The sequence below is a fragment of the Myotis nattereri genome (assembly GCF_964212035.1).
Source record: "Myotis nattereri genome assembly, chromosome: 14".
Taxonomy (NCBI): Eukaryota; Metazoa; Chordata; class Mammalia; order Chiroptera; family Vespertilionidae; genus Myotis; species Myotis nattereri.
The window spans coordinates 25,561,214-25,588,517 of NC_138089.1; the positions used below are offsets into that span (position 1 = coordinate 25,561,214).

A 27,304-nucleotide genomic window follows, 5' to 3' on the forward strand; every position below is an offset into this window, starting at 1 on the left:
CCCTTGAAGGTTTTCCTTTAGCTCCAAGTTCTACACCATCTCCAATATATCAGAGGCTCTTTTGTAGTGGAACAATAACAACAGAAATCAGTGTATATTCAATTTTACTTCGCATATGGACCAAAATCTTCATGTGATAAGGCAGAACTTGAAAAACTGGAACCCTTGTGAGAGTGATAAAATTGTAGATTTTCTGAAAATTTTTTAATAATATTGACTTTTAATTTTGAGGTTAACCTAGAAAAGAAGGCATACTAAGGTTAAGTTACAGTTCAGCTCTACAGATATCTGAATATCTCTTATCCCTCCTCTTCCATCTGTCAGGACAGTCCCAAGTCTTTACCCTTCAGATGCTGTTTGTTCTCCCTGTTTAGCAGTGTCCTCAGTGAGTATTGAGGTGAGAGCCCCCCAAAGTTATTTGGCTCTCATCTTACACCACCTTACAGGTTAAAGTGGCTGTGCTGTCTTCACTTGTGGGACTTAGGTGGAAGTTTGTTCTGCAAATTTAGGTTCTGGTTGTGGTTGCTGCAGTATTAGAGGGAGAGTAACCTCTCTCGCTTGATATGTTAGGGTAGGGGCAGCTACATTTCTTAATTGTTCAAAGTAAACACTGCTGAAGGAAATCATTGGTAACTCTGAAGAGTAGTTTGTTTAGCAAGAGGTTCATTTAAGTTCTTATAATACTCATTGGGGAATGGTGTCTGTGTTGTGATGTCATAACACATTATGTCCTGTCTTGTAGTGTAACATCCTCCGAGAAGGTGGACAAAGCCCAGCGCTATGCCGACTTCACTCTCCTCTCCATCCCGTATCCAGGTAGGGAGTCCTTTCAGGGTCTAGTCAAGTGACAGGCTTCCAAGGACCGGGGCTCTCGGAGGCCGTCTGTAGGCCTTTTCACTTTGTGTCCCAGAGCTTTCTGGGAGGATCCTGTCAGTCAGCATAGCACACCGTGGCTCCCATGCATAGGCGGTTACACTCAGGGTAGGGCACTGTCCTGGAAGAGGCTTTCCACTTGCAGAGGCCCAGAGATTGAGTTCTGGCTCAGGTGCTCAGCTACCATAACCTTGAGCGAGTTACTTCACTCTCTGAGCCTGAGGCTTTCTCAGGTGTCATTTGGAGCTCAGTGCGGCTTAACTCAGGGTTTTGTTGTGAAGATTAGATGAGATCATGTTTATCAATGTGCTCTGTGCGGGCAAGGTAGAAAATGACATTGTGAGTACTCAGGGTCACCAACAAATCATGCTAGTCTGGCCCCAGCGGATGTGACCCTTTTTGCAAGGCTCTTCTGGTAGTAGGGGAATATCATTGCTATACCCCCGGTTGCACGTAGTTGTACGTAGTTGGTGGTGGCCTCACCATGTTGCAGAGCACTTTGGTGTGCGTAGAGCTAGCTAGCTGCATTTGTCTCCGGCGCACAGACATGTGTGCGACCTGTGACGAGGGCAGTATTCTATGCACTGGATACTAAAGCTGTATTGGTCCAGTTGGCAACAGTTAAGCTAGCTGGCTATACCTGTTTGTTCAGCCAGGGAGTCCAAGAAGCCCCAACAGCAGTGTAAGACTGTCACCAAACAGCAGGAAGTATACTCTTTCTCCTTGAAACCTCTCTCCTGCTTCTCAGCACCAGCCTCTGCCTTTAGTCCTGTGCTGGACCTTGTCTTCTCATCTTGGAGCCACATAGCCAATAGCAAGGGCAGACCAGTGACAGCAGGTTGCTGTATAGCCAGGAGGCCTTCTCATTAGAACTACAAGTTCATCTAGTGCCTGGCAGGGAGAGTGAATCTTCATCAGTGTAAGTTCTTCATCAGTGACCCTGGATGGCCTGGTACTCTTACAACGGCTTCCACCGCAGTCTCTCCTCATTCTTCTCTGCCAGCATAGCATTTGGTGCCATGAAGAGCTGGGCTTGAGTCCCAGCTGTAGCACCGTGTATCCTTGAACAAGTCCCTTAGGCCTTCTGAGCATCTGTTTCATCCTCCATAAAATGAAGGTAATGGTGCTCATTTCAGGTTAAAGTGCCAGACCCATCCCTGACAGGAGCTTGGTAAACACCAGGCCAATGACGGGTACCTGGGAGGAAAGACTCAGAGCAGCTCCTCTTCCCTAAGAGCACTTTGGGCAAATGAGACCATGGCAGTAATGCCATGAGCTTGCCAGCAGCAGAGCTGCATCTGGGCAGGAGTGTGCCAACCAGATGTCCACTCAAGCTGTCAGGTAGAGCTTGGTTTCAGACCAGGCTCGTGACTCCCAGGAGATGTTGTGGGGGGACTTCACAGACTGAAGTTCTCTGCAGAACAGGAGATATCCACTTTGCCTGAGGAACCAGACATTGCTTTCTTTGCTTATGTTTAGGTTCTAAGTAGGACTTAATTACAAAAAATAGTTTTGCCAGAAGTTTGAGAACCACTACTTCAGAGCAATAGCACAATGTCCTTTCTGTGGTAGTTTAACAACTTGTTACAGGACTCCCAAAATGTTAGCACACTTTGACTCAGTTATTCATTAGGCCATAATCCTGCCAACTTGGGGATAAAGATGTTCATCACAGTGTCTGTTGATAACAGCAAAATGTGGGAAATATTTTCATTAATCAGAATAATGAATGAGTAAATGATGATACAGCCACTGATAGAATGGAATATTACATAGTCATAGAAAAATGCTTTAACTTTTTGACATGGAAGGCTGCTAAGCAGGATACAAGATTATATAAAGTAGTCCCCCCTTATTTGTGGTTTCATTTTCTGAAGTTTTGGTTATCCATGGCTAGCCACGGTCTGAAAATATTAAATGGAAAATTCCAGAAATAGACAGTTCATAAGTTTTAAATTGCATGCCATTCTGAGTAGTGTGATGAAATCTCACTGTCCCTCTCTGTCCTGCCCCAGATGTGAATCATCTCTTTGTCCAGCATATCCACAATATTTATGCATCTCAGCTATCAGATTAACTGTCATGGTAGCACAGTGCTTGTGTTCAAGTAACCCTTATTTTACTTAATTATGGCCCCTAAGCATAAGGGTAGTGATGTTGGCAATGCAGATATGCCAGAGAGAAGCTGTGAAGTGTGTGTATGTATAGTACATACACACTGTAGTACTATAGTACAATTTCAGCTATGTAAGGGGAAAGGTGCCTACACAATGTTTATATACTACATCTAAAAATGTTTATGTATTACATCTGATAGTTTATGTATTGAGAGGGATTAATAAAAATAAAGCCAAAAGGGACATACGTAATACTTTCAACAATAAAAATTGATTAAAAAAATAAATAAAGCCAAGGATGGGAGAGTTGCCATTGCACATGCAGAAAAGGGGACAGGAGAAGTTCTTTTTTAAAAATATATATATATTTTTATTGATTTCAGAGAGGAAGGGAGAGAGAGATAGATAGAAACATCAATGATGAAAGAGGATCATTGATCGGCTGCCTTCTGCACACCCCACACTGGGGATCGAGCCTGCAACCAGGCATGTGCTCTGACCGGGAATCAAACCGTGACCTCCTGGTTCATAGGTCGTCGCTCAACCACTGAGACATGCTGGCTGGAGAAGCACATTTAATTGCTATACTTATGTTCTTGAATTTCTTCACATGCCTGTATCACTTCATAAAAAGGAAAAGAAACAAAATTACCATTATGCAAACCAAGTCATAAAATATACTTTGCTGAGGTGGAGGAGACTCAGCTGAGCCCTCTAATGACTTTGAAACCCAGACAGGAACTGTGATGGTATCAATTCTAGTTCTGTCCAACCAACTTGAGCTTAGACTGGCCCTTGAAAATGGGAAGTGTTCTGGGAGCACTTCCTTCAGGGACCGAAATAGATGGGACGAAAACTCCCAGCACGAGTTTAATTTGTCTCCTCCTTGAGTGCAGCTGTTCTCACCCCACTTTTGGTCCCATTCCTCTTGCCTCTCAGTGTGTTCAGAAGCCTGTTCCGGTGATGGATGTTAGAAATTGCCCTGGGTACTGAGTCTATCTTAATTCTATTTTTTTCTCACAAAAAATTGCTTCTGCATCATAGGCCAGTCAGAGCTCCTTCAGAGCCTGCAGTGTTGATCTGAGCAGCTCAGGTTTAGGGAAAAAACACTTCACTGAGAGAGAATTATGTTTTCTAAACCTGGGCTCATAAGCTTAGGGCCCCCGTCTGATCTTTGCATTTCTTCTTTCTCCCAGTGAGGTACCCAGGAATAGGCTGGAGTATTAGAGCTGGGGATTGTTTCCTGACTTCTGAGTCAGTGAGGTTTGGGGGATTAGAGTGCAAAGTGTGTATGGGATGAGAGCCAAGTCTATAAACATGTGACCTTCATCTCCAAAGGAGCCTTTTCTTTCTTCCCTGGGTGACCTCTGACAGGAATTTGGCCCAAGAGTAGCTGGAGAGTTCCATGTTAATATTTTTGGCTTGTAGCCACTTCCACAGAATTTGAACAACTATTTTGCCTTTGGGGACCTCACCAAACAGACCTGTGGCCAAAGCCATGTGCCCTCCAAAGTTTGTGTTGGCCCTGCTTGAGGAACTGAGAGTAACTTCAGGAAGCTACTCTCAAGATGCCTTCTCCTATTCTTGTGGCTCGAAGCCACAGCAGCCCAAGGATGTCCCTGTGTTATGGGGTGAGAGCAAGCCGCATCCTTCCTGAGTCAGGCAGCTGACTGTAAGCTGGGGCTGGCACTTTGGGCTCTTGTTGCAGCAGCGGCATGATGTTAATGTGCTGCCATTTGAATGCCACTTGTACCAGAGCTATGCTAGGTGTTTTATATGTGTTATTTCACTTTATCCTTAACCATGTTACAAATGAGAAAATCAAGGCTTAGAGAATTTAAACAACTTGTTCGCCGTCCCAGAGCTAAGCCAAAAGCTGAGATTTAAAGCTGGGAATGTTGCCTAAGCCTTTTCTCTCAACTTTTCCTCTCTATATTCCTGAGGATTTGCCCTAGTGGAGTTTCTTATCATTTTTCTAGCAAATGATACAGAAAGCACATTTTGGCCAGGTTTGTTGGAGCTGGACTTGTCTCTCGACCACCCGTCACATTTCAGGCACTGTCTGTGCCCTTTCCAGTACATTAGTGTTTGGCCCTCACTGAAAGCCTGCGAGATTGGTGTCAGAGCGGAGGGAGAGTGATCGGTAACTACATAAGTTGCTGAGATGGTGCTGACAGGACTCAAATTGTAAACCATGCTTTTGTTTGCTGGCTGTTGACACTTCAGGGGCATGTAGGACAAGGGACCTGAAACGAGAAAGTTGTAACCAATAACTCCATCAGTGAGTACAGATGGAGAGAGATACGAAGAGGTATGCAGGCAGGTCATACATCCTTGGGAAGGCATGTAGCTGGAAACCAGACTAGCTCCGAGGCTTGCTCCCTGTCTCTCGCCTGCCCATTCCAGTTCCCTCCCCCTACCCCCACCCCCAGGTCAACGTTGGCTTCACCTGGGGCCTACCATGTGGAGAAGCTGGTGACCCCTCATTCCTGCAGCACTCAGGGGCATCTCAGGAGACTGGGCTAGAAAGAGTGGTGTTATAACTCTGCCCTTCTTTTCCAGGCTGTGAATTTTTCAAGGAATATAAGGATCGGGATTACATGGCTGAAGGGCTCATTTTTAACTGGAAGCAGGTATGAACAATAATATTTGTCAACTTGGGTCTTCCCCCCTCCCCTGCATTTGCAGTTGTTTGTTATTTCATTACAAAAATAAAGCCTCGCTTCCCGCTGTGAAGCCCTGCACCTCTGTGGAAAGGTTCCCCTGCGGGCGCCTTCTCTTCCACACCTGCCCCCCACCTCGCAGGGCACAGGACACGTAGGGAATGTGATGACATTTAAAATGGGTCATCCTGCCACAGAAAGGTGTCCAAACAGCGTGGTCCTGTCCCGGGGTGGCCACCCCCTTGCCCCCAGAATTGGCAGCGGCTGGGGTTGGGGTGCTGAGGGGGAGGGGTGGCAGGTCCCTGGCTGTTCGGTGGCCCCCTTTCTCTGGAGGTACAGGCGCTGCCTCCAGGGCTGGGACTGGGGAACAGGAGCGAGGGTCACTCACTCAGAACCTGGCTGGCCAAGAGCGAGTCACAGGGATAGGTCCCAGGGCATAGCTGTGCCCACTCACACGCCAGGCAGCACATGAGGTGCCTTGGCATGGAGCAGACGGGGTGGAGACAGACTCGGCTCTGCCCAGATGGAGGCCATGCCCTTGGGCTGGGCAGCCACAGCCCCTGGTGGCCCCTGGGCCCTGCGTCCCACCACCAGCTGATCAGAGCTGCCTGGTTTGCACCCAGAGGGGCAGGACCTGTGCTGACATGGGCCCTGCTTTCACGGGAAGCAAGGCCCTGGCCACAGCGAGGAGCTGGGCCTGTGTGGCCCTGCCAGGCATCCTGCCAGGTCCCGCCAGCACCCAGGACGGGCAGGGCCTGCCTCTAAGGGAGTCCCCTGTGCCCAGGACAGTTTTCCTGGCAGATGGGCCGACCTCTCGCAAGACGCCTGGCAGTCGACCCAGCAGGGGCTGGTGGCAGAGACAACACAAAAGTAAAAGACCCTTCCTAAACCCCCGCTTCGGAATGGGGCGGGCAAGAGCTACTCCTCGTGCAGGTCCTCCCTCTTGACCCACGCAGTGGGCCGTGCTCCTGGCCACCGGGGCAAGGAAGGCGCTGGCCCCAAGGGGCCCGAGCTGACCTCAGGACCTGGGAGGCTGAGGAGGCGGCTTTCCTGGTCAGCAGGACTGGGTCCCGGCTGTTCTCGCATGCCCTCTGTGCTGACTGTGTAGGAACAGGAGGAGGGGGGCAGATGAGGGGTGAAGACCACCCTCAGGGTGCGGCCCCTCGGGGTGCTACCGGTCGGCCACCAGCCTCATGAGCAGCTGGTCAGACCAGGTGATGCCGAGGGCCGGAGCCAGGTGCTCCCCCGGGGCCCCAGGCGTTTCACGTAGCTCCACGGCCTCCGTCACCTGGTTGACAGAGCATGGGGCCCTGGAAGGTGCAGCTCAGCCTGCGCAGCGTGGCCCCCAGCGCCTGCAGAGCCTGGGCCCCTCGATCTTGCAGTGGAACGGGGCCACACTGAGTTGATGACCACCAGGCGCGCTCTCCCCTGCGACAGCAGCAGGGGCACCTTCCTCCTCATGCACTCCAGCAGCGCGCCCACGTCAGGCATGTGCTCCATGAAGATGTGGTCACCAAAGTTTATCTTCTCCACCACGTTGCCCGGAGCATCTGTCCGCAGACGCCGCTGCTGCGCGATGAGCTGCTGCAGGCGCCTGTCAGGGAACGCATCCTCTGTGCACACATACCCGGCCCTGGCCATCAGGCCTTCCAGCTGCCCCTGGAGCTGCACAGCCAGGCAGAGCTGCAGCACCAGCTGGGTCTTCCCTGCCGAGCTGCTGCCAGCCAGCTCAGTGATGCTGCCCAGGGGCAGGCCTCCGCAGAGCAGCCCATCCAGCACTGGGCAGCCCAGGCTCAGGTGCTGGTGCTGCTCAGGGCAGCGCCCCTTCTGCCGGTGCAGGTCCCATGCTGTGCAGAGGCTGCCTCTCCACAGGTGCGAGCTGACGGTCCTCAGCAGGGCTGCACGTCGGGGCCGAGAGGCCGGTCAGCCACCGCAGGTCTGGTCCAGAAAAGTGCAAAACCGCCTTCGTGGATTTCAGTTGGGCTTTCTTCATTGCAGCGATAATTCTGGGATTCGGGTCCAACTGAGCCAAATCCATTTTTCAGGGTGTTAACCACAAAGACGAACAGTTTCCCAGGGACACAGATTCTATGCGTGAGCATCAGTCAGACCACCCAGTGGTCCCTTTGCTACAGGTCAGCCAGCCCAAGTTGGAGACAGCACTCGGCAGGGACCCCACAGGGCAAGGCTAAGGCAACACCTGTTGGAGCCACCGTCTGGTAACAGAAACTCAAATGGAGTGTCTTTTGTATCCTCCGCCTTAATTTCCCTTGAATGCATTTCCATGGGGAATCTGGCTGGGCAGCAAAGGACGTGTGGTGTCCTCACATGGCTGGACAGGGAGACGGTCTTCAGAGTCCTGGAGCCCTGAGGACAAGGACAGGCGGGAAGAGTGACCACCCCAAACATCGCCTCCAGGGCAAAGAGCACCTCTCACCCCACGGCTCCTGGACTGCTGCCATCACCCCAACCGGGGCTGGGCTGTGCCGCCTCCTCCAGACCCTTGCGTGAGAGCTCCACCATTCACCTTCAACTGGGTCTTATGTTTCTCTGTACAGGGAAACTATGGAGAACAGCTAACTGTCTTTTTGGAGAAAACAAGTAATTTTCTTCTCTTCCCTAAATGAGTCTCATTTTTTTCTCTCCTTCTTGTATGTACATGTTTACATTCACATCATATATACTTTCCTTTTCCCCTTTAATTTCTCCCTTTCTGTAAAGGTGTTTTCAGGGACAAAATAGGAAAAGTCCTTCCTCTTTGCTCTGCCATCTGTGTCAAGAGTGGGACCAGCATCTGTTCCTTCCCCAGTCGGTGGGAGCAGGCCACAAGAGCCTGCTGGAGGCTGAACATAGGTCGATCACATCTGTCTCATCGGTAAACAGTCGAGCTGCCAACCAAAAAGCTCCACTCAGCTGCAATATCCGGTCTCTTTCACTTTAAGCTCTTACTTCCAGGGTAGCACAGGCATCTGGCTCAGAGCGGGCAAACACTATGGAGGGACATCCTGGCTGCCTGTGGTAGCCACAGCTTCAGGGCCACAACTTGCCCTGTCACCAGGGCTTCTCCTGATGGCCAGTCCAAACCTCACGTGTCTTTTTCTGTCCGCAGGACTACGTCGATGCCCCATTGAGCATCCCCGAATTCCTGACTTGCTCTCTGAACATTGACTGGAGCCAGTATCAGGTGAGGGCCTGACTCGAGCAGGGCAGAACAAGGGAAGGGGCCAAGGGGACGCTTGGTGCCAGTCCCTCATGCAGATACCTGAAGGCTGGCTGGTGCCCTCTAACTTGAACTGCCTAGGAAAGGAGGAACTGCTCATCTCCTTACTCTCTCTCCAGATTTGCTCTTGGCCCAGAAAATCTAAGCTTTCTGAATGTGACTCACACATTTGTGTCCACCAGGGGGTTCTGTTCCAGAGGACCTCGTTGTGTCTGCTTTCCAGCTCTGGACTTCAGTAATTTTTTTCATTTTTCCTTTTAAATGTGTGTTCTGCCAGAGGAAGTGCAGAGCTGTCTGACCTCATTTGATTATAAAAACTTCAAAATTATTTCCATTGTGCTCCTTTCTGTAACCGGCTACCATGGAAGAGGCCCCGGTCTTACTGGCTGGATCCATCTGTCTACTGTGTTTTGTCTGTACAAGTCCAAAGGCGTCAGCAGTTCCTTGCCACTTGCTTCATCCAGGACAAGTAGCCTCGTTTTCCCTGTCTGTTCCCTCGGCCTGCTGACACACTGCCTTCAGGATTTGGCTCAGTGTCCATTCCAGGAGGACTTCCCTGATGTCCTCTCCCCCACACCTGGAGGGTCACATACCTGTATCCACATTCCCATTGACTCCTAGGCATAGTTATCATGGAATTTTCCACTGAACTGTGGTCACTGGTTTGGAGATCTGCTTCCCCATCTCCAGTAGACTGAGCTCCAGGAGGATGGGGAGCCACCTCCTGTGCATCCCCTGCACAGAACCTAGAGCTGGAAAGGCCGAGCCAGTGAACACCTCAGAAAGCTCCTGTCTCCCTCCTCTCTCCCTCCACCCCCAGGTCTGATGTTTCCCAACCAACCCTGAGGTCTCTCAGAGAGGCCAGCGCACCTCTTAGGCAGCTGTGTGCTCCCATATGATCTTGCACTGTTTTCCTGGTAGCAGGTGGTATGTCAAGGTAGAGGTTGTGCTTTTATCTTATACATCCAGCCCCTAATCACAAAGCAGATGTTCCATGATTTGAGTGAATGAGAGAGGTGTCAGGCCTTCTCTATGCAGGTGTTTCTACAAGGCCGTGTTAGGAACGACAACCAGTGTTGGTTGTGCCCCAGAAGCCTGGAGAAGGAACAGGTTGGGGGGCCCTGCTGCCTAGTCTCAAGTCCCAGACTACCTGGGCAGAGTGAGTGGCGAAAGGAACCTGCAGGCTTCCTTCTTAATTTATTATATGCAGAGGTCTCAAGTAGGCCCTACCCCAAGCCACACTTATTCTCCCTTCTGGCACATCTTTCTCCTTATGTGGGTACAAACTAGACCTGATAAACTGCTTTCTCATCAAGTAAGGTGCAACTGTAGGGGTTCGATATGTTGACACTGCCAAGGACGTTTGTTTCTCTAGAAAGGAGTCGTGTGTGTGTGAGGAGGAGTTCTGCTGAGTAGATAGAAGCCCTGGATCTAGGCCCCGCTTGCTCAGCCTTTCTCGCAAGGCTCTGTGGCCTTGAGCAAGTGTCCTCAGTTCTCTCTGACAGTGGAGTTAACCCCTATTTCAGCATTGTGGCGAGGTTCAAATATGATCACTGTGAGAGTGTCCTCTTAACTGAAATGCCAGACTGATTTTTGTGATAATAATTAAGAACTAGGCTACTTACTAGCTTGCTAGCTCAAGGGAGTGAACACTAATAACGTTCCAGGCACAAAAGTAGAAGGGCAGGGCTTCCTCTCAGGATTCCAGCCTCCCCAGTTGCTCAACTGGTTGGTTTCATGGGCTTCCTACCATCCTCCTCTTCAGCCAGGTGTGGTTTCTGGCCTTTCAGCCCCTTCACATGGGGGTCCAGGACTCCCCATTACTCCTCATCTCATTCATTATTCACTCATTAGCCCACTGCCCGGTTACCCAGGCCAGGCCTCTTGGTGATCTGCATCTGCATCACCTTTTGCAAGTATCCCTCTGGGCAGCCATCTCAAACTCAAGCTGGACAAACTGGCCACAGCCTACAGTGCTGCCACACCTTCCACCACTTACCTAGATGCTCAAACTTGAAAATTGGGTGCTTTTCTCCCCCCATGCCCATTGCCATATCCCATCAATTCTTAAATATCTGTTCCTGGTGAAACTCTCCAGTTCTTCTTGCCTCCCTCTCTTAGCCTAGTCCAGGCCACTGTCATCGCAGAGAATCTCATGTCTGAATGTGGGGCGCATTGAAGGTTAACTGGAAACAGTGAATGTAAAGCACTTGAATAGGACCTCACAGATAGCAATACTCAAATCACGGAGCAAGGTCTTCATAGTCATCCCCTGTCCTAAAACCCACCAATGATTTTATTTATTGATTGATTTCAGAGAGGAAGGGAGAGGTAGAAAGAGATAGAAACATCAATGATGAGAGAGAATCATTGATTGGCTGCTGCTTGCACACCCCACAATGGGGATCCAGCCCACAACCCGGGCATGTGCTCAACCACTGAGCCACGCAAGCCAGGCGCCCACCACTGACTTTAGTCCAGGACCCTTATGTGGCCCACCAGCTGCCGTGTCCCAGCCTTGTTCTTGTGGATGGCCATCCTCTCCTCCAGCCACACTGGCTTCTTTTAGCCCCTGAGGGAAGAGTCTTTCCAGGTTTGCACATGCTGTCCTCTCTGCCAGAAACAATCATCCGCTTTCCCTCTCCTCTTATATTCATGTCACCACCTCCAAAAAGTGCTCCCTAATGCTCCCCGTGGATCAGGCCAGACTCACCCCACCAACTACATGGTCCCACAGCATCCTAGAGGTCTTCTTTTCATCAGTCCACCTGCAGCAATTCACCTGCCTTCCCTCTCCTGCAGCCCCGTGAGGGCTGAGGTCATTGTTCACCATGGTGTCCCAGGGCCAGCCCCTTAGTGGTGTCCCCAAGTGGGAGAGCACTTGTGGCAATACATGTGTGGTCTTGCCGCTCTCCATGCGACCAGATTGAATCCACAGAGGTCTGCTTTTTCTTTCTGTGCCCTAAGACCCCTTCCAGTGTCTGCTTCTCAAGCTAGCCCCTGACCCTGAGTAGTCCCTAAAGCACTAAGCCTTGGAGATGCAGAGATGCCAAAATGGTCTCTGTCCTCGCTGGGCTCAATGTAGGAGAAGAGGCAACAAAATAACCATCACCTGCATAGTAGAGGCATTGACCAGTGGCCACAGAAGACGACTGTAGAGATGGTGAGCTTTCCAGTCATGGGGAAGAGTACTGCAGGCATCAAAACGTAAGATGTCTGGTGCTCACCTCCACTCAGAGACTGCATGGATCATGTCGGATAAGAGAGTCAGGTTGGCCTAGATTTTAGTGCATTTCCCAGGTCTTCCTCACATCCTGCAATCTCCTCAAACTTTTGTATCTTTGGTATTGTAGGAAAAGTCCCTGCAATGTAGCATGCGACTAAGAATGTGAACTTCGAAGTCTGGCAGGGCTGGGTTCATGCCCCAGCTCAGCTTAGCTCTGTGACCTTGAACCTCTACCAACCCATCGCCCCAGCCTGTGGTTCCTCTCCCAACACTGAGCTCATTGTGAATTTGCTGCCTCTCCCTGGTTGTCGGTGTCCCCTTTGAATAACCACCTGGTTCTGGTCCTTGTTCGGTCCTGCCCACTCCTTGCTGCTGCAGTCTTCCCCCAGCCCACCTGACTTCCCTGGGCTTTGTGCTACATAGCTCCTGCCTCCTGCTCCTGCTCTTCCTCACACTTCGAGAATTACAGCTCTGAGGGAATGTTGGCAGTGGTGTGTCTGACACGCTTGAGCCAGATGAGTGGAGACCCTGTGCTCCTGCGGGTAATGGCTTTATTAGTGCAGCACTGTCTCTGGAGCTGCTGAAAGTGGGTCAGAACTCGCCAGGGGCCCTGGGAGGGTCACGTAAATGAGCCTGTTTTAAATTCCTGGGAAAACCATTCCAATTACATGTGCCGTGTTCACCCTCCCCCCGGGAAGCACGCTCTCACTGGCATATTCGCCTTCTGCACAGCCTGGAACATGGATAAGTGGTTGTGTTGAGAGGCTTCCCCACCTGGGGGAAGAGGCTGCAAAACTGGGTCAAGCCCCTCCATGGAGTTCCAGATCAGAGTGGACTGTTTCTAAGAGCATCTGGTCTAGACCTCTTGGGCTAGAACAGAGGTCCCAGTCTCTTTACAGCTTTTGTCTGTTTTTCATCTCCCACCTCATGGGCTTCCTGTTTTTAAAAGATTCTGTCTGCCTAACAGACTGCATTTATTATTCATCAAAAGACAGGGTATGCAGTGAATAGCAGTAAAAGCAAATGAAACATGGTTGATGAGAAGCTTGATATTTTCCTTGGTTTCTGTGATGTGTTAGCAAATGAAGGAATGATTCTTTCTGTTTAGCAACAGTGGCCACCAGCTCAAGGCTCTTTGTTTCCTTCTGTTAGTTCCCTGGAGAGCCATGTGGGAGCCCAGGGCTTAGAGGAGGCCACTGGATGACTGCTGCTGTGGGTGTGGGGCTGTGGGCTGCCCAGGCCTCTGCATGGCTTCCCCTTCCTCACCGTCGTCAGTAAGGGGGACCCGTGGGGTGAGGGTGCAGGGAAAGGTGGAAGGAGTTCTCAGAATGGGGAATGAAGTCTGGTTATCGGGATTTGGGACCATGAGTATTTATTGCCCCAGAATAACTCTTAGCATTTTATTTTTTTTGAAAACTTCAAATTCTCAGTCTGTGTTAAATATCTATTCTTAGGCCCCTTTTATCTTTCTTCCCCTACAGAGCTGGGACCTGGTGCAACAAACACAAAACTACCTGAAACTGCTGCTTTCCATAATTAACAGCGACGGTGAGTCTGCCTCTGAGCCCTCCGCCATTGGATCCCCTGGCTGTTCCCAGGTCATGACATTGAGAATGTGTGTTTGCTGGGGCCACACAAGTATATTTTGCTCTATGATAGAAGGACTTGGGGATTCCCTTGTCCATTGGCAGCTTTATTCCATGTCCTTAAAACCCTAGAAAACAAAATTATGAACCACACACAGGATGTTTCTGCACTGCGCCGCCAGCTGACCTTTGAGCATCAGTGTTTGGTTGGGGGCCAGAATGGCCTCTTTTAATTCAGAAAGATGAGAGAAAATCAGTCCTGGCTTCTTATTGGGCACATGCAAAAGCCCTTAGAGGACCAGTCAACCTACCCTAGTTGGCTGTTTTGATTGGATGTCTCTGGAGCAGCTGACTCTTCTCAATATCAATCAAGAATTCTAAAAAAGGACACATATGTAATACCCTTTGTAATACTTTAAGCAATAAAAAAAAAAAATGGAAAAGAAAATATAATTGGCTCAGACCATGTTTGCAGAGGGGAAAAAAAAAAAAAAGAATTCTGGCCCTAGCTGGTTTGGCTCATTGTATAGAGCAGGGGTCCTCAAACTCCGGCCCGCGGGCCACATGCAAATACAAATATTGTATTTGTTCCCGTTTTTTTTGTTTGTTTTTTTTAAATATATTTTATTGATTTTTTACAGAGAGAAAGGGAGAGAGATAGAGAGCTAGAAACATCGATGAGAGAGAAACATCGATCAGCTGCCTCCTGCACACATCTCCTACTGGGGATGTGCCCGCAACCCTGGTACATGCCCTTGACCGGAACTGAACCTAGGACCCTTCAGTCCGCAGGCCGACGCTCTATCCACTGAGCCAAACCGGTTTTGGCCCGTTTTGTTTTTTTACTTCAAAATAAGATATGTGCAGTGTGCATAGGAATTTGTTCATAGTTTTTTTTTTAAACTATAGTCCGGCCCTCCAACGGTCTGAGGGACAGTGAACTGGCCCCCTGTTTAAAAAGTGTGAGGACTCCTGATATAGAGCATCGGCCTGTGGACTGAAGGGTGCTGGGTTCAATTCTGGTCAAGGACGCATGCCTGGGTTGCGAGCTTGATCCCCAGTGTGGGGTGTGCAGGAGGCAGCTGGTCCATGATTCTCTCACATCATTGATGTTTCTATCATTCTCTCCTTCTCCCTTCCTCTCTGAATTCAATAAAAATATATTTAAAAAATAATAGTAATTCTGTGGGTTTGCACTGGCTTGAACAAGTAGAAATATATCAGCTTACATAACCAACCAGGCCCAAGAGCAGAGCCAGGTGCCTAATACCACAGAGAACCTCTCTTTACTTTTCATACCCATTGGCTAATTAGCTTCATGGCCCACAACCATTCCAGACTTGTTTCCTGCCATTTTAACTTCCCCAGAAGAAAGAGACTGCTTCTGTCCCAAAGTGCATGCTCAGTGGCCCAGTTTGGGTCAAGTGCCCATCTCTGAACCAGTTACTGTGGCCAGTTTTGCAGGAGTCATTCCTGTCCCTGGAGCTAGGCAGTGGTTCTCTGTCTGGGGCTGTACTGCCCCTCAGGGTGGTTTTGGAAAGTTGGGTGTTTTAGGAACTAGGAAAGGGCCATTAGCATTTGGCGGGTGTTAGCCACGGATCCTAAAAGTTCTTGGGACATTGAATTGTTTTCCCCTAAAATATCTGTACTACCCTCCCTGAGAAATGCTGGGCGGTGACATGCAGGTCAGCCCCACCTAAATGACCTGGGCAGAGTGACTGTCCAGGCATCACTGCTCCCCTAAAAGTACCCTGAGAACCTGTAGCAGGAGAAAGAAGAGGTGTTGCAGACAGATGGGTGCCCACCACCCACCCCTTTGTGGGACTAGATCGGAGAATCCTGGGGAGGAAGAGGGAGACCATGGGTGGCCTGGTTCTCACGCCAGGCCAAGGGTGTGATACGTTTCCTTCTCATCAGCTATGTTTGCTTCTTTTCTGGGCCTCTGTTCTTTGGTTCCTGAGTAGATGACAGCGGGCTGCTGGTACACTGTATCTCAGGCTGGGATCGGACCCCCCTCTTCATCTCTCTTCTGCGCCTTTCCTTGTGGGCTGTGAGTATGGATGGGATGGGATGGGCTGGGCTGGGCAGGGAGCGTTTTGAGGCCCCTGCCACGATCTACCCTTTGGGAGTGTTAGGACTGTCTCAGGAAGTAGAGAAGATTTGGAGTAAGGCGTCATGATTAACCCTTTCTCTGGGGCTGTTGGCAGCCTTGTCACTGGGTTTGTAGTTGTGGTTCAGCCCCTGGAACAAGGAGGGGCCTTTGTCACGGGAAGGGATCTTTCTGATCTTGGCACGTCTCCCTGGTCTCTCCAGGATGGGCTCATCCACACGTCCCTGAAGCCTGCTGAGGTCCTCTACCTAACGGTGGCCTATGACTGGTTCCTCTTTGGGTAAGTCTTTGGGGAATGTCAGGTTTTGGGTGGGGACAGTGCCTTGAGAACTGTGCTTCTTTGTGTCCATGGGTGTGGTGGCTTCTGGGATAGTGTTGGAAGTGAGGACACTCCCACCCTCTTGAGAAAGACTGAAAGGTGCAGGTCAGTCCCACCTGAGGCTGGTGTCAAAGCCACAGTCCCTGTGATATGGGTCCCCCTTTGCCCTCCTGCCTCAGCACTGCTGTCTTTGACCTTGCCTTTTTGTTGCAGGCACATGTTGGTAGATCGGCTCAGCAAAGGAGAGGAGGTGGGTACTGCTGACAGTCTGCGAGCACAATCCAGGGCTCTGAGCGCTTGGGCTCTTTGACCCATAAGAGGGACAGGATGGCAGTCTGTTTGGTGTCCACACTTTAGGGGCAGTTGCTTTCCCACTGTGTGCTGGGATTCGGCAGCATGACAGGAAAGCATCGGCACAGTAGCCCCATTCTAAACTTCTGCACTGGGAGATACCCTTGCCCACACCCCCTGTGACCGGGTGGCAGCTCTTTCCCCCTTCCTTCTGCTGCACTCAGCTCTGTAACCAATTTACAAGTCGTTTTCTGTGCCCCCTCATCCTTCAGCTAAAACTCAGATGCTCTTCCCTATCCCCCACTCTCATCACTTTCACTCAGCAACTTTTAAGCCCCAGGGCCGTCCATGCCCTACTCCTCACCACCAGCCCAGCCCCAGACCAGGCGTGGCCAGCTGGGCTCCAGAGCCTGCTTCCTGTCTGAGGGGTCGTCCCTTTTTCCTCCTCATCTCTGCCCTCACCGTACCCCATCTGTTTTGCTGTTCTTCACAGTATTTGCCTTTTTGAGTATCATTGTTCTCCTCACACACAGATTTAGAGTCAGACCTGAGTTTGAATCCGAGTTGTCCCACTTATTTCCTGGGTGACCTTGGGTGATGTGAATAACCTTGAGTCTCTTGCAGTCGTCATGCTCCCTCACAAAGAGAATGAGTGCATATGCCCAGCGTGGGAGCCGTCACGCAGTGTTAGCTTTTTCTTCTGTCCCCTGTCCCTCCCTTAGAATTCTGAAGCATCTTTCTCACTCTCCTGAGGCTGCCTTCTTTTCCAGGCATCTTATCTTGTGCCTCCTTCTTTTGTTCCTTTCTCATAGCTGCTGCTTGCCCCTTCCTAATCTCTTCCTCCAAGCACTTATCGCATCTGCCAGGGCTGCAGAGCTCATAAGCCAGCTCCTGAGAGGCCTCTGTGAACTCTGTTAGAGGCATTGACTTTGGCATTGAAATCGGCAGGTAAAACCCCTCTGCAATCTTGTTTTAGACTCACTGGCACTCCAGGACATTCTGCCCTCCACGCCATCTCCTGCACCCCCAAAGCAGGCCAGATTCTGCCTTCAGAGACTCCACAGAAGATGGGGCTAAGGCCTGTGGGGTCTGGATTTAAATCCTGCCATGTCTCAGCATATACAAAAGGTCTTCTCAGCTGGGAGGGTTGGTCTTGAGGGTGTGGGCTTTTCTCTTACCCCCACCAGACACTCAAGCCATTGATACTTATCGCTGCAGCAGCCCCTCAAGATGAGGGGCTCTCCACGGCCTGGGGCCTCCTCTTCATCTTTTTGTGGGAGGATGAGGGAGATGGTGGGTGAGATGAGGGAAGGGGCAGCTGCTATCTTTGAGACAGAAAGATGCAGGGCAGCATTTTATATGTAACCGTTCGAATGTCTGCAGTTTTTATAATTCATAACCCTTGTTGAGGGTGCCTGGGAGGTGAGGTAAGAAGAGTTTCCATTTGTCCAGTAGGTTGCTCAGTAGGGGGCCGTTGTGCTGGGGGCAGGTGCTGGCGAGTTTGTGACAACCAGCCCATTGGTGTTGCCTGCGTGTTAACTCGGAGGGGTCCCCTCTGAGTCCCTGAGGGTCACACTCATCCCTGGCCAGTCTTCGCTAACTGAGGCCTCCCCTCTGCCCTTCCCCGCCCCATTCCCACCCTTCTGGCCAGGCCCATTCGTAACCTTACCCATCAATTATTTTAAGACACCTCTGTTTACTATGCAGCAACCAGGCAAACACAAATCCAGCTTGTATATTTGGCAGATTAGACTTGACATTATCTTTTAAAAAAATGAAGGAAGGCACTGATGCTTTAAAAAATAAAAACAAAAAACAGAGGCCTATTAAATAGCACTCTGTTCATCTCCCCTGTCTTTGAGATTTGCAGCACATTAGCATATTAAAGACTAAAAGTCTTTGGTGAAAACACCTATTTAATATTATGTAACACAACATTTTCATACTGACCTGATGTTCCCTCTTTTTTCTTTGAGAAGATCATATGGGGCTCTGGGATACCATGAGGGATACATGGACTACACTTTCCAGAATCACTGGGGAGTTTAAAAACGGCAAAGACTGCCTTGTGTGCATTTAATGGCGGTCCATCTGACTGCAGGGATGGCAAACCTTTTGAGCTCGGCGTGTCAGCATTTTGAAAAACCCTAACTTAACTCTGGTGCCGTGTCACATATAGAAATTTTTTGATATTTGCAACCATAGTAAAACAAAGACTTATATTTTTGATATTTATTTTATATATTTAAATGCCATTTAAGAAAAATCAACCAAAAAAATGAGTTCACGTGTCCCCTTGACACGCGTGTCATAGGTTTGCCATCACTGGACTAGGGTGATGGCTGGAAGAGAGAGGTCAGTGGGGATAGGTCAGCAGCCTTCTCCTGTCTGCCTGCCTCAGACGTAGACCTGCCCCTCACAACTCCTGAGCAGTATAGGCTCTGGGCTAGACAGTGGCTGTCTTTCACCCCTGGTTCTCCTGAATCACTATTTCTGGGCGTCCCCCCTACCAAATCTGATTCCTTTCCCTTCTGTTGTGTTCCTTAATTGGTGTTCATTTAATCTCCTTGACTCAAAGTAATCTGTCCCAGCTGTCCTCTGTTAGCCTTTCTCCCTGGGGTTCTTAGGGAGAGGCAGAGAGGGGAAGCTGCTGTGCTCTTCGTCCTTTTCAGTAGCTTGAGAACATGCATGTTGAATTTGAAGAGTATGAAAACCCATGGCTTACCATCTTGCAGTCCTGTCCTCCCTCACCCCAGCCTAAGTGCATTTGCCTAGCCTGCTAAGCCCTCTCTACCACCCGTACCTTTTAGAGACCAGAATATCCATCAGGGTCCCTAACAGGGCTGTCATCCAGCAGGGGGCTGACTAGGGGGGCTGGCTGCCCACTCCTGGGCATTCTGCCCCCTAGATTCTTCTCTGGAGAAGGCTGTGTTTTCATGGGTACTGCTTTTTGTTTCTTCAGATTTTTTTCTTCTGCTTCAATTTTTTGAAGCATATCATCTCTGAGGAGTTCTCTTCTCTGAAGACACAGAGGTAAGAAGCCTGCTCTCTCACACTGGGACCAGGGTACTCTGGAAAGGGCCCCTGCCCTGCTTCCCTGCATGCTTGGTAGCTGGCCTTTCCAGCCTTCTCTGTGAGGCCAGGGGAGGGATCCCTGGCGGAGAGGCTCTTCTGAGGTATAACTGAGGTCAGCCTGCACTTACACTGTCCGAAAGGCCTGGGGACAGACGAGTGGTTCTGAGAGCTCAGAGAACAAGGTGATTTGCTGTAGGAAAAGCCAGCCCAAAGACAGGAGGACTTCAACTGCCCACACCCAGCCAAAGCAGCCAGTTCTCCTGCCTGAGAGGACTGTTGCCTTCCCTGGGCTACTGCAAGGCATGTCTGTGCCACTCACTGTGCAACCCACTCACTGTGCAGCCCATCACTGCCCGCAGAGTCTGCTCCCAGCCTGGCAATTGCCTTAGGACCCCTGTGAGAGTTGGTGGCTTTTCTGAGTTCCCTTGCCTTCCAAATCCAAGCTCCCTGTGTGTTTGGCCAGACTTGAATTCTTAAGGGGCCAAACTGACAGGGAGGAGGTAGGCTTTGCCTGAAGTGGGTCTGGTATTTTGCAACACAGTAGGGAGACCTGACTCCATGAGTTGCCTTGGTGGGTTGGAGTTTCTTTCCCAGGTAGGCTGCATGTGGGGGAGGGGACAAAGGAGACCCCAGGCCAATCGGAATTCACCATTCTGCCTACTGTTTACAGGAGGAAAAGTTTGCCAGCCCGGGATTCAGGCTTCACCCTGGAAGATATCTGCATGCTGAGTGAGTCACAGGCCCCAGCGGATTTCCCTTCCTCTGTGCATCTTTCTCAGTATAGACCACACAGGAATTGTTTGTTCTAGAAACGACTTTCTCCAGTTATATGGTATGAAAGAAGTGGGGGACTTGTAGTGGGAGAAGATAATGTGGTGAACTGATGGCATTGGCGTCTTTCAGGACGAAAGGACCGTGGCAGCACCACCAGCCTTGGCAGTGACTTCTCTCTGGTCATGGAGAGCTCCCCAGGAGCCGCTGGGAGCTTCACCTATGAGGCCATAGAGCTGGTCCCTGCAGGAGCACAGACTCAAGCAGCTTGGTGAGGGGCCAGGCTGGAACTAAGCTTGCTCACAGCTGTGGCCCAGGGTCACCAGCTCCAGGGAGTCCCAGGAACAAAGGGGCCCATGACAGTAGGACTAAGAGCACAGCTCCATGCCCTGCTGTCTCTTCTGGGCCTTGGAGGCCAGCCATCTGGTTGGTGAGGGGCACTGCCTGTGGTGGCCCGGGAGCATAAAGGGAGAAGCGACGGGGCTGGGTGAGGGAAAGCTGAATGTTAAAGGACTCCCTGGAGGAGCTCCCTTGTATTATTTGCCTGGGAAGTGGGCGGGGGAGGGGGGGAGGAGTTTAGAAAAAAGAAGAAAACATGTGAGCACAAAATGATGATTGGGAATTGGGGAGTTGTTTGAGTCAACTCCTTTGAGAATCTGATGACTTTCTCCTTAGACAAATGGCTCAAAATTTTGTATAACATTTGGAGGGAGGGGCCTTTACTGAACTTAGTTAAGGATCTGTTTTGTAACATGTACTCTAAGGCCAGTTGGCATTAATTGGATGCCACAGTTCTTCTGTGATGACCCTGCTCTTGCTGCCCATGCCGAGCCTAAGGGAGTACTGATGTATGCCCACTCCCCTGTGGCATTTTCCCACTGGAAGGAAAGACTGGGCTCTGAAATTTGGTGAAAGTAGGCCAAGGGCTTGCCTAGGGCAGCCCCTTGGCCAACAGCCCTACTCTTTCCACTGCAGGAGGAAGAGCCACTCATCCTCTCCACAGAGTGTGCTCTGGAACCGGCCACAGCCCTCGGAGGACCGCCTGCCTTCCCATCAGGGGCTGATAGAAGCCAAGTCTTCCAGCTCCTCCTCCTCGAACCATTCTGACAACTTTTTCAGGATAGGTAGCAGTCCTTTGGAGGTCCCCAAAACCAGGTGAGGAGCTCCAGAGCCTCTAATGGAGGAGGTGGCTAGCCCTCCCCTGTTAATAAGGTTGGAGAGTAGGGTTCTAGCACCTGAGGTGGTGCCTTGGATGCAGTCTTAAGACAGGGTTCCTGGCATGCAGCCTGGTGGGCGATATACCTAGGAGGCTAGGGGGAATTGACAAGCTTGGAGACCAACTCACTGTCTGAAGGATGGGTTAATGTTTGGGTACAGAGCAAGAGCTGTTTTGCAGAGTGGCTTGAGACTCCTTTCCAGAACCCTGGCAGATGGGGAATTCAGAAGGTGTCGTGGTTGTGATGAGATGGGCAGAGAGTCGGGGCTGCCTTCACCTGTTGCCTCTGGCAGGTCTTGGCCTCCTACCCCACCCCCTTCCCTGTGGACCTCACATTCTCATAGAAGAGATGATCCTGAGTCTCCTCTGGCTCTCACATTCTGCCTGAGTTGGTAGAGCAATGAGGAGAACAGATCATAGGGAGCAGGCTAGACGTGCGAGGCTGGGGCGAACTTCAGGAGACTGCATACCTAGAATGGGAGCCGCTCAGCCATGATGGACAGGTGTGGCTGGATTTGCTGCAGGAATGATGTCTCCTAGATCAGATTAAAGCTGAGCATGGGCAGGGCTTAGGTTTGAGGGATGGTCTGACACTTGGGGAAAGCATTTCTGAGCTGACTCCATACCTCTTTTTCCATGCCATATCCCAGGGAAAGAATTCTGTGAATTGCTTTGTTTTCTAAAGCCTTAAGAATGTCTGACCCTTCTGGAGGAAACAAAGCAGTGTGGGACTTAGGAGGTCCTTAATAAATTCTAGGGAGAAATGGGCATTTCAGAAATAGCTTAAGTGTTGCCCTGTCAGTGTGGCTCAGTGGTTGAGTGTTGACCTATGAATCAGGAGGTCATGGTTTGATTCCTGGTCAGGACACATGCCCGGGTTGCAGGCTTAATCCCCAGTAGGGAGTGTGCAGGAGGCAGCCAATCAATGATTCTCATCATTGGTGTTTCTATCTTTCCCTCCCTTCCTCTCTGAAATAAATAAAAAATATGTATATTTACAAAAAGAAAAATCAATCACTAAATAAACTTTAGAAAATAAAAAATAACAAAGGAGAGTAAGCATTGAAGTCCACCCTGGATTGGAGCCTAATCTGCCTAGTTTAGGCCTGTGTATCAAGGAGGAAGTGAGCCCCAAAGTCACAAGCATATTTACAAGGAAAAACCCAAAACTTCTGGAATTCTCCTCATCACCATCCTCTGGTTTTTCTCTGTGGGCAAAAGCAGGCGATGGGGAAGAGCCCCTCCCCATGCAGGCAGAGCAGATGAGTAGTAGAGCTCCAGATGGCACTGTTCAGATGGGTCTTATGCACTCACCTCTGAAGGTGAGCCCTTCAGCTGGGAGCACTAACATGTCTGCCCGTGCTGTAGCTGAATCTAACAAACAGACCACAACCTCTCTGACCGCACGGGAGAGTTTGTGGAGGGTGCTGAGCAAGCGTACCTGTGCTTGTTCACACTCTCTATGTACACCCACTGCCCACCTTTGCCTGCATGCCCAGGCTTCCTGGGGCAGGTCCAGAGCTGCTGCAGCTCTGTGTGACCCTCCCTGTTTGGGACTGGAGTTCTTGCTCATCACCTCCACCTACTTTCTGTCCAGCAGCATTGCTGGACAGTTGGGAAGGGAACAGAAAGATTGCTCTCGACCTCTGAGGCCCTGCCCTGGTCTTTTTTTTTTTTTTTAAGAATATATATTTTTTAATTTCAGAGAGGAAGGGAGAGGGGGAGAGAGAGAGAAACATCAATGATGAGAATCATTGATTGGCTGCCTCCTGCACGCCCCCTACTGGGGATTGAGCCAGCAACCCAGGCATGTGCCCTTGCTTGGAATCAAACCCAGGACCCTTCAGTCCACAGGCCCACGCTCTATCCACTGAGCCAAACCAGCTAGGGCTCTGCCCTGGTCTTAACTGTCCAGCTGCTGGGGGCACCCCTGCTGGGGCAGCAATCCATCACCTCTTCCTACACTTAGCTTTTTATTTTTCCCTTCTTCCTGCCCATTGAGCCTACTTTCAAATTTTGGGATTGTTTCCCTGAGTCTCAATGGTGGTTCTCTGCTTGATTGGGTGACTCACTCAAATGGCCAGTCCAGGATAACAACCAAGGCCCCTCCCTCAGAGGCTGAGAAGGGTTGGAATGTCCTCTGGCTTCTCAGCCCTGTGTGCGAGGGCCTGGTTGAAGCTGGGACAGCTGGACCTAAGTGGGACAGAAAGGCGTGAGGTGGGCTGCTGTGAGGTGTTTGGTGACTCTGCTGGGCTATTCTGGGAATGCCCACTTGGAGTCTGCCTGGACTGACCAGGCAACAAGGTTCTGGATTTGATGCCTATTTGCCAGAGGTTTTGAAATACTAGATTATTCAGATTTGGAGCATTCTAATTATGTATCTCCATTAACATTAAAATTAATTTAGTCTCTTTTATCTTAAAGTGCCTGAGGGATTCTGTCATTAGCTACCCTGCCTCTCTTAGGTAACAACAGCCAATCAGCTTTTTAATGCAGTAGAGGAACTCTATGGAAAGAAACCCTTTAGTAAAGCTATCTGTGGCAGCCAAAATTCCTCTCATAATGTGAATTCTCTGGGTTTCGTGTGCCCCAAATTCCACAGTATCTCTTTTAAAGCAGGACTTCCCTATAAAAGGAATTGGTAACGCTTTGTTCAAAGTGAAGAAGTAGGTGTCAGGTTGGGAAGAAACTTCTGTGGGGGTACTTCGTACCCAGCCGTCACCCATACCCTTCATGAGGAATCCGTGGCCTTTTTGCATTATTAGCTGCCATTGCAACAGCTTCTCATTGAGCTCCGTTTTTGGACCATTGTTAAATCTCTCATTAGCTACAGGGCTGGGGGCTAGAGGCTGGGAAGAGGCAGTACCAGTGCTCCAAGCTCATATGCCACCCAAGCCACGGTTAGTAAGTGGCCCAGCTCCGTGTCACTTGGTCTCTGCTCCAGCGTTAGACATCGTTAGGGGTGCAGGGTTGCTAGCACAGCACTGCCCATGCCTGAGGAGGAATAGTGCTAGCACTGTGCCCAGCATGAAGCCAAGCAAAGCCTGAAGAGCATATAAACTGGGCTGAGAGTCACCCAGCAGCCTGGTTAAATAGCTAAGTAGTAACATAGGAACCAACTCTACCTCCCAGCTAGCTGCTTTTCCCCTATCCTCCACCACCTACTAACTGCTTATTATAAGCAGTGAGCTTTGTCCCAGGCTGTGTTTAATGAAGCAGAGAAACCAGATTGCTTTCTGCAATACATAGGGCTCCTATCCCATGTTTGATGCGTTTTTGCATGGGGCCACAGCTCCAGACCCAGGATGAGTGTGAGAAGCCTAAAGGCATTACCAGCTTGAGACCCTGAAGAGAAAACTTGGAGTTCTAAAAGACCTCTCTTTTGGACTGCTGCAGAAATTCAGAGGTCCCTGGTTGGGTCACATACATGTGTGTACATATGTGCTAATGGTTAAAGGCCCACATGGGAGAAAGTGATGTTCCTTTTTTTCAAATGTAAGAAATTCCATTTAGCCATCTCTAAAGCCAGTTTCTCTATGAATTCAGGCCCTTTTTGAATTGAAGGATTCTTCCCGTAAGGCCCAATTCCTGGAGGCATTCACTTGGGTAGAGGCTGTGAGATCATCATCTAGAGGCTTAGGCTTTGGTGGGGGGTTGGTATGTGGATTAGGTGACACCCAGCCCCCTCAAGTAAAATATTCATTCCCTGCATGACTTCAGACATGTCACTTGATGGTTTTGGGATTCTAATTTCTCATCAGAGACTTAGGCAACTCCTAGGTCCTTCCTTCCTAGCTATGTATTTTCAAGCCTTCATCATCATCCATCAACTCAGGTGCTTTCAGGTGTAACAGAAAAACCATCTCAAATGGGTTTAAACAGTAAAGAAAAATAACGGTTCATGTGGAGAAGCACAGTGGAAAAGGCAGTCTTTGGTTCTTTCCTCTTGCCTCCTTCTATATGGTATCTTTGTCTTCTATCCAACTTCACTAGTGGTGGCCACTCACTCCTGGGACACCCTGCTTCCTTTCTCACATCCAAGGATCACATACTGACCTCTTTTCTATCCACAGATCAGAAGCTCTATGCTTTAGTCCAGTTGGAAGGTACGTGTCCATCACTAAAGCAATCCCTGAGGTCCCTACCACCCATTCATTATCAGGAAGAAAAATCAGTGTATTATGGATCTAGCATTGGCTTTGGTCAGACCTGAGTTTCACTTCTAGCTTTGTGACTTGGAAAAATCACTTTCCTTCTGAGCTCAGGTTGTTGGGGTTTTTTTGGGTTTTTTTTTTGTTGTTGTTGTTGTTTTGCCAGTCCTTGGTATACATGGCTTCAGAGGAGAATAGGGAATTTTACATAAGTGAATTTTGGAAATAAATGAAAATTTTGCCAAACCTTGGCCTATTTCTATGTATTTTTGATGGCCAGGATCCTAAATGCATTACTGACTGCCCTGTCTTGTTTTTTTATTTTTCAGGTGTACAACCCAGTGATTATACATTTATATAAATTAAGTGGTAACCCCACTAAGTCTGACACCATATATAGTTATTATAATATTAATGACTATATTCCCTATGCTGTGCTTTACATCCCCATGACTGTTTTATAACTACCAATTTGTACTTCTCAATCCCTTCACCTTTTTCACCTATCTTCCTGTACCCCCTCCATCTGGCAACCATCAAAATGTTCCCTATATCTTTGAGTCTGTTTTTCGTCTGCTTCATTTATTTTGTTTTTTAGATTCGACATATAAGTGAAATTTTATGGCATTTGTCTTTGACTTCTTTCATTCAGCACAATACCCTCTAAGTCCATACATGTTATTGCTGATGGCTACATTTCATTCTTTTTTGACTGAGTCATATTTCATTGTACATATGCACCACTTCTTTTATTCATTTATCTATTGATGAACACTTAGGTTGCTTCCATATCGTGGCTGTTGTAAATAATGCTTCAATGAACCATATGCATGCGTATATTTTTTCAATGTAGTGTTTTGGGTTTCTTCAGATAAATACCCAGAAGTATAATTACTGAGTTCTTCTTTGTCTCTTGTTATAGCCTTTGATTAAAGTCTATTTTGTCTGGTATAAGTATTGCTACCCTAGCCTTTTGCTTGTTTCCATCTTTATAAAATATCTTTTCCATCCCTTTAAGTCTGTATATGTCTTTTGATCTGAAGTGAGTCTCTAATAGACGGCATATATAAGGGTCTAGTTTTGTTATCCATTCAGCCACTGTATGTCTTTTGACTGGAGTATTTAATCTATTTGCATTTAGAGTAATTGTTGATATGCACTTATTGCCATTTTTCTTCATATTGTTTATTTTCTTTTTTCTTTTTCTTTTTTCTTTTTTTTTTTTAATATATTTTATTGATTTTTCACAGAGAGGAAGGGAGAGAGACAGAGAGCCAGAAACATCGACGAGAGAGGAACATCGACCAGCTGCCTCCCGCACATCTCCCACTGGGGGATGTGCCCGCAACCCAGGCACATGCCCCCGACTGGAATCGAACCCGGGACCCCCCAGTCCGCAGGCCGACGCTCCATCCACCGAGCCAAACCGGCTTCGGCTATTTTCTTTTTTCTTAAAGAAGGCCCTTTAGCATTTCTTACACTGTTTTAGTGGTGATGACCTCCTTTAGTTTTTTCCTGTCTGGAAAGCTCTTTATCTGTCCTTTGATTCTAAATGATAATCTTGGTTGTAGGTTGTTGCTTTTCATCACTTAGAATATTTCATGCCAATCCCTTCTGGCCTGCAAAATTTTGTTGGAAATCAGCTGACAGTCTTATGGGCAATCCCTTGTAGGTAACTAACTGTTT

The 27,304-nt window shown here is 49.2% G+C and overlaps 1 protein-coding gene and 1 pseudogene across 14 annotated transcripts in view; one reads left to right on the top strand and one right to left on the bottom strand.

Moving 5' to 3' along the window:
- The window catches only part of MTMR14 (myotubularin related protein 14), a 52,356-nt gene that overhangs the window by 13,495 nt on the left and 11,557 nt on the right, over positions 1-27,304 (top strand). For 5 of the 13 annotated variants that reach the window (XM_081105692.1, XM_081105696.1, XM_081105693.1 and 2 more), the window contains exons 7-17: positions 743-816; positions 5,553-5,623; positions 8,763-8,837; positions 13,581-13,647; positions 15,650-15,735; positions 15,999-16,075; positions 16,328-16,364; positions 19,368-19,438; positions 20,151-20,209; positions 20,384-20,522; positions 21,227-21,406. In XM_081105692.1, coding sequence (XP_080961818.1) covers positions 743-816; positions 5,553-5,623; positions 8,763-8,837; positions 13,581-13,647; positions 15,650-15,735; positions 15,999-16,075; positions 16,328-16,364; positions 19,368-19,438; positions 20,151-20,209; positions 20,384-20,522; positions 21,227-21,406 — 936 coding nt within the window. Of the gene's footprint in view, positions 1-742; positions 817-5,552; positions 5,624-8,762; positions 8,838-13,580; positions 13,648-15,649; positions 15,736-15,998; positions 16,076-16,327; positions 16,365-19,367; positions 19,439-20,150; positions 20,210-20,383; positions 20,523-21,226; positions 21,407-25,540; positions 25,574-27,304 lie in introns of all 13 variants that reach the window. The other 8 variants (XM_081105690.1, XM_081105691.1, XM_081105699.1 and 5 more) reach the window with 3 other exon arrangements.
- Positions 6,483-7,691, bottom strand: LOC308529547 (DNA repair protein XRCC3-like; annotated as a pseudogene). The gene has a single exon. The product of its transcript is annotated as a DNA repair protein XRCC3-like (transcript).